The sequence below is a fragment of the Acanthopagrus latus genome, chromosome 3 (assembly GCF_904848185.1).
Source record: "Acanthopagrus latus isolate v.2019 chromosome 3, fAcaLat1.1, whole genome shotgun sequence".
Lineage (NCBI taxonomy): Eukaryota > Metazoa > Chordata > Actinopteri > Spariformes > Sparidae > Acanthopagrus > Acanthopagrus latus.
Genome location: NC_051041.1, coordinates 2,387,335 through 2,405,768, shown reverse-complemented (window position 1 = coordinate 2,405,768; position 18,434 = coordinate 2,387,335). Strand labels below are relative to the sequence as shown.

Here is an 18,434-nt window from a genome sequence, read left to right as displayed (position 1 = left end):
TGACTCACAGTCAGCTGACGTTTGTTATCGTCCGTGAGTCACGAGCTGATCATGAGACTGTGTGTGTGTGTGTGTGTGTGTGTGTGTGTGTGTGTGTGTGTGCGGGGGGGGCACTGATCAATACCTGATAGATCCGGTGTGATCGGGCAGCTGTTCATAATCTGTCTGATAATGTTTGTAAAGTCATCATCTGTGCAGCTGGAGCATCATCTGACCCGTTGCCTCGGTAACTGGGCGCCTTGCATCAGCATCCGCAGCATCAGCAGCTTCACCCAGAGCTGCTGTCAAGGTCGCCAGAGAGAGGCATCATGGGAAGGCGAGGAGGACACCAGAGGGAGGGGAGGGGAGGAGGGGAGGGGTCACATTCATCCCTCTCACGACCCTCAGGAGCTCCCCCCCCCCCTCCTCTTGCGCATGCGCCCTTCAGCCAACTATCCGAGCATCAGAGGCAGCAGGAGCGGGGCGCCGGCCGGAGACACGGAGCTGTGCACGTACGACCGGAGGGGGCGGGGCCACGTCACGGCATCCCAGCATTCCTGCTCGTCATAGGTTGAAGGAGGAGGAGAAAAAAAAAATAAAATAAAAAAATAAAAACAAGTGCGTGCGGTTCTCCTCGCAGCTCCTGAGTAAGACGCGCTGGATGCGGAGGGCGGGAGGCGCTGCTGCTCACACCCGACCACTGAAGCCCACCGACGGGTTCCTTTGTCCGGCCTCACGGAGTCACGACACCGGTGAGTGGAGCTCCAGTCTGCTGGGTTTGGACCTTTTTTTGTGTGTGTTTGTGTTAAAACGCTCCAGTTTGACCGACACACACACACACGGACACACACACACACACACACACACACACACACACACGGACACACACTCATCTATATTCACATCCTGCACTTTATAGCTCAGAGTCAATGCATGCTGTCGATTATCAGTGAGTGGTTTCCTGTCCTGGTCCTGGCTCGGTCGTGTCCTTCTGGTACCACGGACAGCGCCTAACCAAGAGGGTGGGTGCGCTTCTTTTCCCGCAGCTGTCAGCGCCGGCGGGCGGGTCCTGCAACGCTTCTCAGCACCACCTGAAGATCTGCTGTGAGCATCTGAAGTAGAAAAACAGATAAAGAAACATCCTCGACAAGATCTGAGAAGATGGAAGGACAGGCAAGTGATTTTCCTTCTTCATGGTTTGAGCTGTGAGTCAAACACCTGTGACAGTGTTTCTGTATAAAGTGTGAGCAGTGTGTGTGTGTGTGTGTGTGTGTGTGTGTGTGTGTGTGTGTGTGTGTGTGTGTGTGTGGGCGGTGTCGGCCTGTATGCATGCTACAATAATGCTGTGAGTCACTGCAGATGTGTGTGAAGGCAACATGGTGTACTATACAGCCGTCTGCCAGGTCCACAGTGAGCATGCTCGGGGTTTTATTCTGTGGCCTTTGTTCGACTCGTGTGTTGCACTTCAGTCATTTGTCTCAGAACTGATTTGCAATGAAAATGAAAATGAGTCAGTATCTCCTCCCTGCACGCTGATGGAGAGTCAGGCGATTGTTTCGCAGTCCACAGAACATTTCTGCAGCTTCTCCTGAACAACTGAGGGAGCTGTTTTAAAATGTCACCGACGACAAAAGGTCATAAAATGGCTCCTTATGGCTCCTCCTGCAGAATCCAAGTCTCAGGACGCCCACATTGATTTCAAAGAGTTCATACGCCCACTTCAGACCAGCCTGGTCTGAAGTGGGTCTCAGGGCTCAGATTAAACCACACGGAGCCACCTGATGTTGTTTCACTACACTATTTAAAACAAGTCTCCAGCTGCTTCAGGTGTTCAGGTGTTCAGGTTTTTGTTGTGAAGTTCCAGAAATGTCTTGTGGAAACTTCCCATCAGCATGTTGAGGAGGAGATAATGACCAGAATTTTTAATTCTGGGCGAACTGTTCCTTTAATGTAGAGACGTGTCATGAATTCCTGTCGCTCACCAATAAGAAATGATGACGTGAGGCTGGATCGTCATCTTAGAAATATTAGTTTACATCAACACTGTGTTTATGTTCGATATATAAATGCTTGTGGAGAGAGAGGCGGAGCTAAGACACCCGTTAGAATTTTACTCGCATACTAATGAACGTGTCATGACTCTCATGAATATTCATGATGCAGGAATGTCCTCAAAACAGGAGACGGCAGCAGGAAAATATCTTTTAGTTTTTCATTTCAGAAGATTTATTTTCAGGATTAGGATTAATATAACTGGAAGAATCATCCAAATGTAGATTAAATAACATCTTTTCGCGTGCTTTCTTGAGCGGCTGCGACAGAGTTCGACAGCAGAAGATATTTCCCACAATGCCGATCATCATATTAAACTTCATCATATTAAAGCTTGTTACCTGAATGTGACAGGAAACGATTTCTGCTCGTTCACATGTGAGCGACACGTCGATGCAACATGTTCCTCTGCTGACAGGATCTCCAGAGACATCAGTCAGAATCAGAGCAGAAGAAATCAGATTACTCTCTTAATCTAGTTAGTGTGTGTGTGTGTGTGTGTGTGTGTTTGGTTTTACAAACAAGCCAGCTAGTTTTATAATCGACAGATCGTTTCAGTCGCGTTTCAGAAGCGATTTCTTACAATTTGTGACATAAACTGAACAATAAATTGATTCATCGCGCAATTCAGTGTAAAAACACTCTTGATGAAAACTCTGTGTTCACTGGCTGGTTCCAGCTTCGTATATTTGAGGATTTGTTGGTCTTCTTCATCATGTCAGTTCATGAAGAGTCGTTGGGTTTTTTTGGACTGTTAGTTGGACAAAAGAAGCAGTTTGAAGACGCTGATTTGAGCTTGTTTTGGACTCTCGTGGGTGAAACTTTGTGAAAACGATTGGACGATAAATTGTTGAAAAATAAGCGTCGTGTGGAGAGTTTGTGCGCAGAGGATCAATCTTTTATAACTTAAGCGACTTTAGCATTGTTTGTTTCAGACGTGATGCTGTACCTCCTCTAATCTCTAACAACTAACACCAGATTCAGTGGAAAGCTAAGTCACAAACTCTGGACTCCTTTGTGTCCGAGACTAGTTGCATGATTAGATGTGTGTCAGTGTGTTGATGGTGTTTACTCTGCTGTGTCGCTGAAGGGCGTCCTGTCATGTTCTGACTTTACATCCCGCTCTTATCCCTCGTGCCAAACATCGACCGGCTCGTCGATGCGCGGCTCGATGGCCGTACGACCCTCACGCCAAGAAAAAAATCCGTCCCGTAACGTGTTTTTTTTTATCTCCCAAAACAGCTCGATACGTTTCACTTCCTGGTTTTTATCTGGCATGTTCGACTCGATTGGGTCTCTGAAACTGTGTTAGCTGGCTCAGAACAGATGTGGGTCAGATGTAGTCACTGTGTGTGTGTGTGTGTGTGTGTGTGTGTGTGTGTGTGTGTGTGTGTGTGTGTGTGTGTGTGGATGCAGGCATGCAGCAGGAGTGTACTTTAGCTAACGAGATGTGTGGTCACTTTCAGCCTGTGTCAATAAAACTGTCACCTCCGGGCTGTTGCCATGGAGACGGTGGGAGGAGGGGAGGAGGAGGGGGGCGATGTGTGGACGCTCTCGGTCGGATGGAGGGAAAGAGAGAACGGAGAGAGACGCGAGGAGGAAGATGACGATGTTGTTCAGAAATAAAGAGGAAGGACGGTGAGATGAGTCGCGTGTACAGGAGTCAGCATCAGAATCACCTGTAGCTGTGGGAATAAGTGTTGCTGAGGTGCCCTGAAACAAGTAACAAGGTTTTTTCTGTGTGTAGAAAAAAAGATAAATGTTTGGAGATAAACGTGCAGTATTTAACTCAATCAAAAGATAAACAAAAGACGTACGTCGCGTGGGATCATGGGAGTCGTTGTCTTCGTCCACCTCTGGATGGATTTCTCTGGTTTGAACATCGCTGGAAACATTTATGATGAGTTTTTCATGTTGTGTCTTTAAAACGAAATGATCGAAACCAAAACAGATTTCTGGTGTTGCTCTCTTTAAAGCCGCCAGACTCCATTCATAAAAACAGTGATTTCACCTTGAAGATCATCGTACAACTTGACAGAAACAAATAAAAAATCACCCAAAGCAGCTTGATTGATCTTTTCCAAATGTTCCAACAATCAGACACTCTGGTTTGGTCAAAATAAACCTTTAATTCAATGAGTTACATGTGAAAACACCTTGTAAGGAGCTATTAGCTTGCTAGCTATTAATGTTGGCGACGATGCCATCGACAGTCGTTACTGCTGAGCCCTGCTGCATCATGACGTGGTGATATAAAGAAACAAACATCAGAAAGATAGTGTGTGTCCTTAAGATGGACGACAGTGTTTCTCCTGGGTGAGACAGTCAGAAGCTGCCTTTCGATAGACGATGTGTGATAATGAGCAGCTGCGACCTCGTGAAAACTCTGAGGGGAAACAAATCCATAAAAACATCGAGTGAAATCAGCTTCAGGGAGCTAAAATCAGATGTTTTCAGTGAAGGTGAACGCTGAAGGCTTCAAACTGCCCGACAGCTCTTGAGCTCAGGACAGGAGGTATGAGGCTGGACTCGTGTGTGCACACTGCGTTATAATGACAACGGTTACCATAGCAACGCAGCATCTGTTCAGCTAATCTGGGAGCTGCAACAGGCGGCGAGCACGGAAGTTTGTCCGGAGCCTCACACAGAAAACCTTCTCAGCTGCTGTTTGTGGACGCTCAGATAACTGAGCTGAATTCTGATGAAGGTTGTTCAGATTCAACATTTGTCAGATTAAACAGGACGTGAGCTGCTGGAGCAGGACTGCTCTGTAACTGCATTACAGGGGTTTGACTTACACACACCTTGTTATTGATTCCCATCTGAGAAGGTTTTGGGTGCCGTCATGTGACCAGTAATTTCTACTGAGTCACTGTGACTGGACAGAAAAAAAGAAAGAGACGGATACAGTCGGTGAGGGAGACGAGGAGGAAAGAGGAAGGTGAACTACAGCGCTGTGTGTGTGTGTGTGTGTGTGTGTGTGTGTGTGTGTGTGTGTGTGTGTGTGTGTGTGTGTGTGTGTGTGTCTGCTCAGGGCTTTTTTTTTTTCTTTGTCTCATTTAATTAACTTTAAAATTGAGTGACGTTGATGATCTCAGACGGACGATGAAGGCTCAGTCAGAAATGAGTCACATCACATGATGTTGTTCTGAACCATCATTTTTTATCAAAACCTCTGATATTTTTTTTACGTGAGAATCAATTTACATGTTATTTTACTGTCTGTGAAAGCTGTTGTTGAATGTTTTCTGCAGCTATGATCCAAATAAAAGTTGGAACGCCGTCGTAAACATGAATAAAAACATCACGCCATCATTTGTGTCCCTGAGTCCGGCGTAACGAAACCCTTCACATGATAACATGTCGCTGTCATGAAATTCAGAATAAAAACAAATATTTAACAGAAATCAATGAAGTTGATGAGGTGGAAGGTCAAATATATCATCTGTCTACTGCTTTCAATTGAGTTTATGTCCAAAAAGTAAAAGATCACATTGTGTTTTATGTATTTTCCACACAGCGTCTCAACAAGTCTAATGAAATATGCTGTTGAGCTGCATTGAGTATTTTACATGATGGAGCATCTTTGGACCTGGATCAGAATTATATATCAGACTCAGTCGGTTTCTGCTGGATCAATTTCTTTAACGTGCCGCTGGCGAGCCTCCAAGGGAGAGGAAGTGCAGTAAAACATGTCTGGAGTCAGATGTTGTGAACTAAAAACACTCAGATTCTTTATTCTGGTCACATTCCTGCATTTTCTTGAACACAACGTTTTGTCTAAATTGTTCATAAACAAGTTCTTTAGTAAAGTTTTATACTTCTGTGCTGAAACCAGTTCACTCTATTCTCTTAGAAGGAAAACTACATTTATTCATAACTGTGTGATAAATTAAGAGTCTTAAATCTTACTGAAGGTGACTGAATATTATAAAAGTGCAGGTGGTGAAAAACACCTGCAGCTCATCAGTTAATACCTGTAACATTTAGTCAGTTTCTTTAAAAGAAGAAAATAAAAGACAACGACGATAATATAATAATGAAACAGGAAAATATTTTAATAAACAAGACAGCATCCTTGGTGTCAGTATGAAAGGGAATAAAGTTAGTTAGAATCTTGAATAAGTGCCTTCAATTCATCTGAGAAAATATATAAAATAAACTTTTAATCTGGAATCCATGTTTAGCTCCTGAGAGGCTGATGTGAGCAGACAGACGCCTGCAGACGCTCCGTTCTGCAGACACGTCCAGAGAGTCGCGGAGGCTTTCAGTCAGTCGGCTCGCAGGATTATCGATCGCTCGTTAATGTCGCAGGAGTCGTCAGGGAAAACACTGTGAGAGAGCAGGTGTCATTAACTTTGGCAACTGGGAAGGATTAAAAAAGAAGAAGAGGAAGAGGAGGGGAGGTGGGGATGAAGGTCTTCTTGTTGAAGGTTAAGTTTTGTGAGCTTGTGATATTCAGGCGACGTCTCACTCAGGTTTTCCTCCTGATTCCTCCAGTTTATAAGAACTCCAGTTCGACCTTCATATCATTTATTTACATCCACGTCTCTCCATCTTCCTCTGGATTGGCCCGCAGCAGCCGACACCCACCGGGGCCAAAACTGACTCCCGAGAAGTGCAAGTCCACGCTAATAATGTCCGACCTCGCTCTGATATTGTTGTGCCAAGGGCGGCGGATCACCTGAGGCCTCGCGCTCGTCTCTCTACTGTCTCAAATAACAGCAGTGGCTCATTCTGCCGCCGTCAGCAACACTTTATTATCACAGACCGCAGCAGAAACAAAGACACGGTGGCCCAATTCCTACAGCCGTCACCCGGCCTGACCCGCCCGTTTCATACGAGGAGATCGAGCCAGACGGTTTTTGATAAAGGTTGACCTTCACTGACCTCTAAATGCTCCTCCTCCTCCTCCTCCTCCTCCTCAGTGAACTTTGACCTGATGGTGAAGGAGTTTCAGGTTCAAGGATAAAATTTAGGCATTTTACATTTCTACAAACCATGAATATGGTAAATTTGGAGGTGGAGGAGGAAGATGGTGTTGTGACTTCATGGCAAGATGGCTGCCAAACAAAAGATAACTGTAAGAAACCAACAAAACCAGATTTCTTTTAGTGACTGTCAGGACAATTTCAGCCTTTGTGGCTAAAAAACTGATATATTACATCCGAACATGATTTTGTCCTCACTAAACCAAATGGTTTATTTATCACAGCATTCACATGACGTAAAAAAAATAAAAAATGTAGCATGAAAGGAAAGTTTAAACACTTTCATGCTTTGCCGAAACGTAAAATACCAACATTTATTATTTCCAGGACAATTCTTCCTCATTTTAAGATTTCTTCCTGTTAGTTTTAGTCTGATAACAACTTCTTTTTGCCTTTTTTTTTAAAATACATTTTTATAGTCTCGGCTTCTGGAGCTCACTATGCCGGCGCCATTTCAGTTAATCATGTTCTTACTTGGAAACACCATTAAAACAAGGCTGCTTTTTCACCTAATTCAAGAGGGAAAAAAAAGCTAAACGTTCTCCCCTGATGGGTAAAGATAACAAGTAAAAACCCAGCGGGACTCTACGATGACTCTCCTCTGATCAGCTCGTTTGTAACACAATCATCTTTTGTCGTGACGTCTTCTCCTCCACCATGATGCTCAACATGATGTCATTACAGAGATGGATGAAGGCCGTTACAGGAGCTGACGCAGAGCTTCAGTATTTAATTTCATCCTCGTTAACTGAAGCTGAAACTGTTGTTCAGTTTTATACTCGACTCTGTATTTATAGTAAACTCTCTGATGTTTACGTGACTTCCATGAGGAGTTGATGTTGTGTTAGTCGAAGTGATTCCAGTTTGATTGTGATGAGTCATGATTTCTCCGTCTGATACCTGAAATGTTTGTGAACCGTCTGGCGTCAGCATCAAAATCTGATTATGAGCTCAGATCTCATATTTATTCTCTCTCTCTCTCTTTTGTATCCCTTCCGTTTTATTTCCACACTCATCTCCATGTTTTGTTTTATGCTCTTCCATTCTTCTTCTTCTCTCCAGCAGCAGGAGAAGCAGGTGACAGGTTACCTCCTGTTCTCTCTGGGCACCGCCGTCATCGGCTCTCTGCAGTTCGGTTACAACACGGGAGTCATCAACGCTCCGGAGCAGGTCGGCCATCATCTAACTCTTCATGAGAATATCAACCAAACTGTTCTTTATACAGATTAATACCAATAATATTCGTCCCCTGTGCCTTCAGAAACTACGATCCTTCTTCAACGACACCTGGGTGGAGCGCTATGGCGAGCCAATCAGCCCGGGCATCTGCACCATCGTGTGGAGCGTCGCCGTCGCCATCTTCAGCGTGGGCGGCATGGTGGGCTCCTTCAGCGTGGGAGTCATGGCGAACCGATTCGGCAGGTAGAAACTGGATTAAAATTCAGCTCAGGTGTTCACTGCGGTCGTCTTTACATTTACCGTAGAAGAATCTGTCTGGAGATTTTCTTCCAGCATATTCGCTCGTCGTGTTGTCGGTCGTTTAATGGCGCTGTGTGTTTCCTGTGTGGCTCGGCTGAACTGTCACAAGCCATTACCTCTAATGGAGGAGATGAAGCGTGTCTGTCTTGAGCCCACAGCTCGGCTCTAATGTTCCCCACAGTTCTTCCCTCTTTCCTTCCATTTGCCGGACTGTTGTTGAGAACAGAAGTTTGTTTTCTACATTCTGCTCGGCTTTTATCCACTGTTCCTTGTTCCACTCCAAATAGTATGAAGTTGTCAGAGAATTCAGGTTCTTTGACAACTTCAGGAAAAAAACACATTTGAAGTTCATGTGAGCTGGAGCTCGGAGCTACCAGCCTTTGTAAGCTAAGCTAAGCTGAGCTAAGCAGTATTGTACTGTAGTGTGTCGTAGCACGAGGAAAACAACCTGAAATCAAACAATCCAAAGACAATTTCGATTCCAATTTTCTAGTTTTCAGTTTGGGATTAATGATCTTCACATCAGTCCTGACACAGTATTGTAATCTCTCAGCTGATCAATGAGGTTGTCAATTTTCATCTTCTTCGACCACAAGTCTTTCAGCCGCTCCTCCTCTGTCCTCATTCCAATAAACAATGCTGAAGCTCGTCTCGTAACACCACATTAAAGATTCATCCCCCTGCCTCGTCTCCTCAGGCGCCGCTCCATGTTCCTGGTGAACTCTCTGGCGGTGATCGGCGGCCTCCTCATGGGCTTCTCCACCATCTGCTCCTCCTACGAGATGGTGATCGCCGGTCGCCTGGTCATCGGCCTGTTCTGCGGGCTCTTCACCGGCCTGACTCCCATGTACGTCGGCGAGGTGTCGCCCACCCCCCTCCGAGGAGCCTTCGGCACGCTTCACCAGCTGGGTGTGGTGGTGGGCATCCTGATCGCTCAGGTCAGCAGGAGGCTTCCTAACAAACTACTGATTTAGATGTTGAGATCAGCACCTTGTGTTTCTCAGAAGACGAAGAAGTTCAGACTCTCTTGTGGTCTTTGGTGTTTAGATCTTCGGTCTGGAGGGTCTGCTGGGCTCGGAAAAGCTGTGGCCCCTGCTGCTGGCCCTCACCGTGGCCCCCGCCGTCCTGCAGTGCATCCTGCTGCCCTTCTGTCCTGAGAGCCCTCGCTTCCTTCTTATTAACCTTAAACAGGAGGAGCAGGCACGCAAAGGTAGGCACTGAGACACAGCTGTAGTCCAGGTCCTCCCGAATATTATGTGCAGTTGTACCTCCAATAAAACCATAAAAGAAAAATAGTTTCACTGACATAAACAAAGAAATTTCCACCATGAATTGACGCAGACATTCTTGCATAAAAAAAACCCAAAAGCAGGAAATGTTTTAACCTATCCTGAATATAAAAACTGGTTTGTGCTGCGACGCACGTGACCAACAAACACTGTGAGTCGGGTGGTGCTTAATTTAACCTCCTTGTCTCTTATGAGACAGGAAACACCATCGTGTTGCAGCTACAGTACGCTCTAATCTTTGTAGTTGAGACAACAGCCTTTAATTCAGACAAATGATGTGTCGTGTATCGTCTGGTGGATAGGAGCGAAATATCAGGTGGGAAAAGTTGGACATGAATGTGTGCTGAGAGGGAGAAAGATCAGTGGGTGTAGTTAGAGACACACAGGGTGAGCTGAGGTGAGTCAGGATGACGTGTCGCCCCGGAGAGAAGAGTCCTTGAACCGGCAGAAGGTTTTGGCATCTGTTCCACATGTAGCCTGTCGGGGTCGACTCCGGGGCGCTGACCCACTTCTCCATCACACCTCTCGGCACAAACAAGACAATCACAGGGCTCCACAGTCAGAGCGGCATCGTAGTTTCTGAGACTGTGTGGAGACGTTTTTTTTTTTTATCGTTTACGTCCGTGTGCCAGAGCGAAAACAAAGAGCCGCTTGTGTTTGTGTTCTGTCGACAGCGCTGGTGCGTCTGCGTGGCAGCGAGGATGTGAGTAAAGACCTGCAGGAGATGAAGGAGGAGAGCGCCAAGATGGCCAAGGAGAAGAAAGTGACGATCCTCGAGCTGTTCCGCTCGGCGTCGTACCGGCAGCCCCTCCTCATCGCCGTCATGCTGCAGCTCTCCCAGCAGCTGTCGGGGATCAACGCTGTGAGTCAGATCATATACACCTGAGACGGATGTTAACGAGAGTCCAGATGGCGATCAAGAAAATAACGTAGTAAACGTGTTGTTTTCTCCTCAGGTGTTCTACTACTCGACGGGTATCTTTGAGTCGGCCGGTGTCAAGCAGCCCATCTACGCCACCATCGGGGCCGGAGTCGTCAACACCATCTTCACCGTGGTTTCTGTGAGTGACGTCAGCACGTTTCTGGTCCCTGCATGTGTTTGTGTTTGTGTGATTCAGCAGCACATCACTCCGTCCTGTGTCTGTCCTCCAGCTCTTCCTGGTGGAGAAGGCCGGACGAAGGTCTCTGCACCTCCTGGGATTGGGTGGAATGGCCATCAGCGCTCTGCTCATGACCATCTCCCTCCTGCTGGTGAGTTCAGTGCCATCACCTGACCACCTCTCTCACCCGCCAGCCTCGATGTTTAACATAAAATACATACAAACAGCTCATCCTGTAAGAGGATGCTGTTTCTGCTGCTTCAGCTACACTGCAGGTTTTTCTTTTGGCCACCAGGTGGCAGTTAAGAGTTAAGTATTCACCCACAGTTCTCCCTCCAATCATGAGATATCTCAAATGTCAGTCAGTGATTATAAAACATAAATCATTTTCTGATGTCTCTTCCTCTCTTTTTCTCTCTCTCTGAGCAGAAAACTCTGCCTGGTATGAGCTACGTGGCCATCACTTCTGTCATGCTGTTTGTGGCTATGTTTGAGTTGGGCCCCGGTCCAATCCCATGGTTCATTGTGGCCGAGCTGTTCTCCCAGGGGCCCCGCCCAGCGGCCATGGCTGTGGCCGGCTGCTGCAACTGGACGGCCAACTTCCTGGTTGGAATGAGCTTCCCCAAACTAGTGGTACGTGACCGACCTGGTCTGAACTGGTGAGAGAGTTTGGACTGTCTGTTTATTGTTTTTCTCCTATTTTTCTCAGTTTGATTTGACACTTTTAAATCTTTTGTTTTATATAAAATATTCACCCAGTTTCTGCGTCCTTGCCTGTTTACATTCGTACATCACATTCACTTATCTGTTGATATAAATCAATAATTTGTACAAAGCTCTGACTCTCCTCTCTCGTCTCCTCAGGAGTTGTGTGGGCCTTGGGTCTTCCTCATCTTCACCACCTTCCTCATCCTCTTCTTCATCTTCACCTTCATCAAAGTCCCAGAGACGAGGGGCAAAACTTTCGACGAGATCGCTCGCAGCTTCGGCGGCGCGCCGCCTCCCACCTCCTCATCTGTCGAGGACCCTCCCGCCAGCGCCAGCGCCGCCACAACACTTCCTGCCTCACCGGTGAAGGAGAAGGTCCCGCTGGTGGAGGCGCCGGCAGCAGCTCCGCCTCCTGCAGCTGAAACCACGCCACTTGAAGATAAATCAAACTCCACAGTGCAGGAGAGTGTGTAGCTCCAGATCCATTAGCTCTAATGGTTGACGGGGGTTATAAATGAAGGAAGATTCACAGAGATTTGAAATATGCTGTAAATTGTAGTTAAATATCAAACCTCGGAACAATATAAACAACATAATTTTATAATAGAAAACAACTGCATTATCAATTTGTAGGCTTTGACCTTTAAAAGGTCATGCTTTCTGCTGTCACGGTAACATTTTCTACAGTTCCTTCCTTTAAATCCTCCCTTCCTCAACTGTGAAAGGGAAGCGGTCGCTCCGTACAAAACCACCGGTCGAATCTACTGTACATTCCTTTAATTAAGCTCCGCTCATTAAAAGGGGATGACACAGCAGCAAACACAGGTTGCGTTCATGGAAATACTAACAGATAAAATGTCCATCAGTGCAGACTAACAAGCAGAGTGTGTTGACAGCGGCGCAGCCTTTGTGCAGGTGTTTCCACGCGAGTTAGAGAGTTCGGGTCCACGTGGTGAGGACGAGGTGACGTGGATCGCGATGATGCAAATATTTTTCCACGTATTCCTGTCGTAGTGGATATTTTAGTGCAATATAACTTTGTAGCTGTAGTTTTTATCTTGTAATATTTCTTTATGTTTTATCTGTTTATTCCCCGTCCTTGTTTTCAGAAGTGTTCTCAGATCATAGGTCGAAGAAGGGATTCTTAAAACTGAAGCTCTGCCTTCAGCTGTCGAAACCAGAGAGGTTTTTTTAAGCGATGCCAAAGTAGTGAACTTTAATTTACCATCTTGTGAACACATGCGGCTTCAGATGTGTTTCTCCTGGTCGTTAAATGTAGGATGGAAGATTAGCAGCAGCCACAGGTCATACTGAGTCGATCCGTTCTGAAAGCGGTGATTAAAGCGGTAATCCACAAGTTTATTTAAATTAAAATTAAATTAGCAGCATCCTCGATGGAAACCAGTTGTTTTGTGGTTTTGCCCCAAAGGTTCAAGAACTTGTTAATGGTTGATTATCTCCTCTGATATATTTATGCGCAAATAGGAGAAAATAGACACCAATTTGTTAAATCTTGTGAATTATTGCTTTATTGGAGGGTCTTTTGATTAGACAAACAATCGCTTGTAGAATCACGACTGTGGCTGATGATTTTTAGGACCTCTGGATAAAAACATGTCGGATGAATTGTTTTACACATGTAGATCACAGTAGGGTAACGCGCAATGTATATTATTTTTGTTGAAGATAAAGAGTATTTATTACCTTAGAAGTTAATTTTTGTATAAAGTATATAATTATAATACACTAAAGTAAATTTAGAATCATAATGCTTTCCAACCTAGCCCCCCGGGTGACGAAGATAAATGAGTCTGTGGTGAAATGCTCTGGTGGAAGTGAACCTACCACAGACACATTGAATTGACTTAAGAGTTAAACACTGTAAATCTCATCCGTCGCTCCGTTTAGATGCACTTTGTGAACCAGTTACGCAGCAAAGCGAAGCTTTTGAGCCACAACCGCCGGTATAGAAGTCACTGAGCACAACAGCGCTTTAGGTCAAATTAACCAAATAATAATTAAAAACAACTATATTAAGGCTTCCTGAGCAAAATGTGTAAATCTGACACGCTGTTATTAGAATAGACTTGTATAAAATGTGCAATCAAGAAATAGGAGCTGATAATGAAAAGAGGCAACTAAAGGGGAAGTGCTAATACTGAAGAAACGACGGGTAAAATACACTTTAGTGGAAGACCGACTGTCTCTGAAGGGTTGCCATCATTTGATTAGAGTATCTAATGTGGTCAATTCATTTATTTTTTATATGATTTTATATTTTGACAAAGGGAGAAATGACTATGACTATTCACTTGTGCTGACTACTCTGATAATCTGAGAAAATGATTTGGAATCTGTCGACTGTGAGATGTTAAATTAAGACAAAGCTTATTCCAAAATGGCAAACAGACACTTTTTAGCCGATGACTGGCAGCTTGTAATTAACATGATTGTTGATTACAAGAACCTTGAATTTAACAGATTGAAGTTTTAGTTTCTTTTAACCTTAAAACGAAACACTAAAAAGTAAAAACTTAACAGTCTTGCTACCAACTGAATGCTAATTTATGTAAGTTAGCCAGTTTGGTGATTTGCAGACGGTCCAGTCATTTACCTGGCTGAGCTAGCTTGGATGTTTATGCATCGTCCAACATCATGTGTCGTCTTGAATGATAGTTAATTAACCTATTTGAGGCAACTTTTTACTTTGTATTGTAACTTTGTTTGTTGGCGTTTATAGCTAACTTAGCTAGCAGCTATCTTGTGCTCCAAGATGTTGCACTCTGGTCTTTAATTAGAACCAACTCCAAAATGAGTCTCGCTAAACTAAAACTACAATCTGCCTTCAAGTCAAAACCACTTTATTAAGAATTGCGTTACCTCCTCAAATATATTAAACTGAGCTGTGAGGAAAGACTGCAACTTTTAGCAATCTCGATTTTCCAACATGAAATTAGACCTAAAGTTTATAAATGAACAGTGTTTCCGCCACACATGATGTCTGTCGAATCTCAAAATCAGACAGTTTTCGCTGTGTTTTCAGGCTTTATTTGTCGAGTCCGAACGCTGTCTACGCTGTGGTGCTTTGTCCGAAAAGTCTGCCATCTGTAGCGCTGTCAACAGATTTATGTACCACCACCATCGCACGGTATCTTTTGGTGTTTAAGTGTACGACACAAAGTATATTTTCTAAACTCTGTAGTGGCTGTGAATTACTGTTGTAAAATGGAAATAACTTTCTCAGCTACGGTAATTCACACGGCACTTCGAGAACATATGTATGTATTATTTTATTTTTTAATACACATTGAAAAAATATTTATCTTGACAAGTGTAACGTTTAATTACCAGCCTTGTTATAAAATACTGATGATACGCTGATTTGAAAGTATGAAAAATGTCCTTCTGCTGACATTTTTAACTTGTTTTAAGAAATGTAAGCCTGTACGACTCTGATTTGATGTAAAACCGCTTGTTAAGATGAATATTTCTTACAGTGAGGGGACTGATTATGGTGGAAGGCATGGCTTTGTGATGTATTGCTGTGTTTGTGGATGATTGTGGCGTACTGTGTTTGCACTGGGGGAGGTGTGTGGTGCACCCTCTCTTGATAGTGTTCAGTGTTGTATTCAACCTCTCCTGCAGGGTCCCTGCTTCTACACCCACACTGCTCCTTTGATATGACAGTAACGCTGAACTTGACTGAACCTGAGTCGAATATGGATTTAAAATGCTTTCTAATACTCAGCTTGCCTAAGTGGGTTTGCCTTTTTGTGATATCACAATTTCAAATACCTCTAACATTCATGCTTGTTGCTCTTTGTTTTATCTCTGAGTGCTGAGGTGAACTGAAGGTGTCTCGGAGGTAAAACTGAAGACACAGGTTGAGAATTATGTTTAATAACATTGTAAAGGAAGCCAAAATGTCACTTATGTCTCAGGAGGAGATTTGATTTTGGTGTGCCGCATCCATAACCAAGTTAAGAGTTTCAATTTAAGGTGCAGTCACGCCAGCAATTTGTTTTCTGTTGTTCGAGCCATAGTGGAAAAACTAATTTGATTTATTTGTCAGCAAAACTGCCCATTTACAAGTGAATCAGGGATTGCAAATCAAATTTCCACACCAACTCAGTTGCCAAAATAAATGTTGGCAATGTGCAGGATGTTTCTGCAAACCACAGATATGTTGAAACTTAACATTTATTTCTGTGGTAACAATGTTTTCTTATGACCAGAATGAAAAAAAAATCCTGTTGTAAACGCGCTTTGCTTATGGTCTGGTTAGGTGTAGGCACAAAAATGTCATAGGTTAGGGTAAGGAAAGATCACGTTTGGACTTGCCCGGCATGTCTTGACAAATTTATCTGATTTTGTGCCCACAAACATGGCTGGAAAATGTCCTGCCATATCCAGTTGTTTCACGCTTACATCTGTCCTAGCTGGCGCGCCACCATAATCTCCCAGCTGGCTCGCCAATCCCATAATCCTGACGTAAAAGTTAGCGCATATAAAAACAATCTGAATGTGATGTTACACATATTGTAGGAATGCTTATTTGTATTCAAATAAAATAAGATGGGGTTTTATTAAAATAGACGTTAGGTGCCAACAGTTTATTCTGGCGACTGGGCTGTATCACTGGCAGCAATAAACAATAAACCTTGATGGAGTAAATATCTGCGGACTCAAAAACAAACTGGATTGGTGTGTCTACACTCTTTAAAAAGACAGATGCATTCAACATATCACAAAAGTATGTGAAAGGATTTTTAAACAAATATGTGGACCCAGGTGCAAACTGCTCCTAACCAACGCCATCCACTTTATGCACATGTACGAGCTCACAACCCACCACTTACTGTACAAACTAGGAGAGTAGTATAAGTATTTATTTGTAAATATGTATTTTATAAAAGAGTACTATTTATATGTTGACTTGCACGGTCATGCGTGTGTTGGGATTGTTTTTTTCCTTTGCGGTGTACACGTTCATTATGTAGACGGGAAGATCAGACGCTTTCTGAACTTTCTGCTCTTCTGTGGGTGAACACGAGTCGATCGCTGACTGAACCAACTTTCTCCTGTCTTTTAATTTTCCTCTCATGTGTTTCTCATCACTCAGTGGCAGCCATGGGCTTTTATCTGTGTGCCTATTCAGATTACTCTCAGAGCTGTTGATGGTAGTTTCGTCAGGTTTTTCGGCCACTTTGTTGTCGTTCTCTGTCGGCTTTTTCTAAACAGTTCTTGGCTGTAATGTCATTTCCAAACTACCGTATCTCTGAAATTAATCACCTGTCATCGACATGCTTTAGCTGCTGTGATGTTTTCGTTCGTTTGGTCCTGATCTGTGTGTTATAGTTGTGTAAATGTGCTGACTGTGCTGTATGTCTGAGTACCATGTACTGTAAGTCTGCTATTTGTGCCTCTCTGCACCTCACACATTCACAGACTGTTATTTAAATGTTGTGAGAAAGCTTCCCACGGCTTCTGTATGTGAGATGAAATCACTCCCTCGCTCACTTAATGACACACATTCAACAGGTGAAGTATTATTGTACACGACTGGCAAAGGATGGTGATTAAGATCCATCACGTAATATTTTACAGCGTGTCTCGGGAGTCACGTGACGCCGTTAACGACTTCTGGGTGATTAACTTTTGGTTTCTGTGACATCGTAGTTTCAGGCTTTTGTAACATTTCTCAGCGATCACCCCGTCTGTTTCTGTTTCACTTGTGTTTGTACTGTACATACCAGACGTAAAGTCGTTGAATAAAATATTCATCATGTAAACGAGACGTGGTGTGACTGTGTATTAAGAGTGTTTATTTTTTATTTTTTTTTGGGACTTTTGGTGCATTTGTAAATGCCCAGGTGTGAATGGTTGTCTGGGGAGGGAACTCAGCACGATAAGTAACGTCTTAGTCCACCTTCTCTTTCAAACCATCTGGCTTCTCTGGCCAAGACCTTTACATTATTGGCCTTAACGACTGTGAAACTCTTTAAAGGGGCATTCCACCGTTTGTCAGAACAACACAGTTTGGAGGAAGCTTCTTTAAAGTCTTATAAGCAGGATTAGGAGGGTTACTTTAAGGCCATGTCCACATGTTCCAAAACAATCTTTTCCCCGGTCTTCCTTGGCATTGTTTAAAGAATATTTGCATCCAAAGGGATTAATTGTAAACGACTCAACATGCTTTAGTTCATATTCCAGGCCTATAGGTGGCGCTTGAAATTCACTGAAAACAGAGAGGAGAGGGAGCATGTGAATGAAGCTTGTTCGCTGTATACAAACAGACAGTAGAAGGAGAAACCGAACACAAGAAGAAGAAGTCGAAAATGGCTAGTCGGTTGGCTATAATCCTTTTTCACTCAGTGTAGTGGCAGAGGAGCAGAATATTTTGTCCCAGCATTATAGAAAAGAGCCAATACAGTAATAAGTTCCTTAATTAATCAATTTATATCCCAAATGATCCTCTATGGTACATTAACCATTGCTGCATGAACACAGATAACCGAGGAATTGCTGGAAAGTCAGTCACAGATGCTGAGAGCAGGTCAGTCATTATTAGAGCTGAAGCTATTGATTATTAGAACATTATAAAATAAATAATAATTTTGCCAAGTGTTTATGAAACAGTCTCTGATTCCTCTGATGATTATAGACGACCTGTCACAGCAAATGAGACCATCAGCGAACAGATTTTCATATATTTATTTATTTGTTTATATACTTATCTATATTTATAAATGCCTGTGCTTGGTTCTGATCATATATATCACAAATGAATTAATGACTTCATCGCGATCCATCCTGCAGGTCTCGCCTCCAAAACA

General features: G+C 43.7%; 1 protein-coding gene across 2 annotated transcripts; it reads left to right on the top strand.

Annotated features, from left to right (window-relative positions):
• Nucleotides 1-475: 475 nt before the first annotated feature.
• On the top strand, nt 476-17,395 carry slc2a3a (solute carrier family 2 member 3a). 2 transcript variants are annotated; one of them, XM_037093737.1, is made up of 11 exons: nt 476-731; nt 1,026-1,152; nt 8,088-8,192; nt 8,284-8,444; nt 9,199-9,439; nt 9,549-9,711; nt 10,465-10,652; nt 10,747-10,851; nt 10,943-11,041; nt 11,320-11,523; nt 11,755-17,395. In XM_037093737.1, the coding sequence occupies exons 2-11, from the start codon at nt 1,141-1,143 to the stop codon at nt 12,070-12,072; spliced, it is 1,596 nt and encodes a 531-aa protein (XP_036949632.1). In that variant the 5' UTR covers nt 476-731; nt 1,026-1,140; the 3' UTR covers nt 12,073-17,395. The 2 variants fall into 2 exon arrangements, with proteins under 2 accessions (XP_036949632.1, XP_036949631.1); XM_037093736.1 differs by having other exon boundaries at nt 8,085-8,192.
• The last annotated feature ends 1,039 nt before the right edge of the window (nt 17,396-18,434 follow it).

Bases quoted from the DNA above. Each gene is read 5' to 3' on its own strand.
- slc2a3a (XM_037093736.1), top strand. The intron at 10,653-10,746 runs GTGAGTCAGATC...TTTTCTCCTCAG, and splicing joins AGCTGTCGGGGATCAACGCT to GTGTTCTACTACTCGACGGG. The intron at 10,852-10,942 runs GTGAGTGACGTC...TCTGTCCTCCAG, and splicing joins CCATCTTCACCGTGGTTTCT to CTCTTCCTGGTGGAGAAGGC.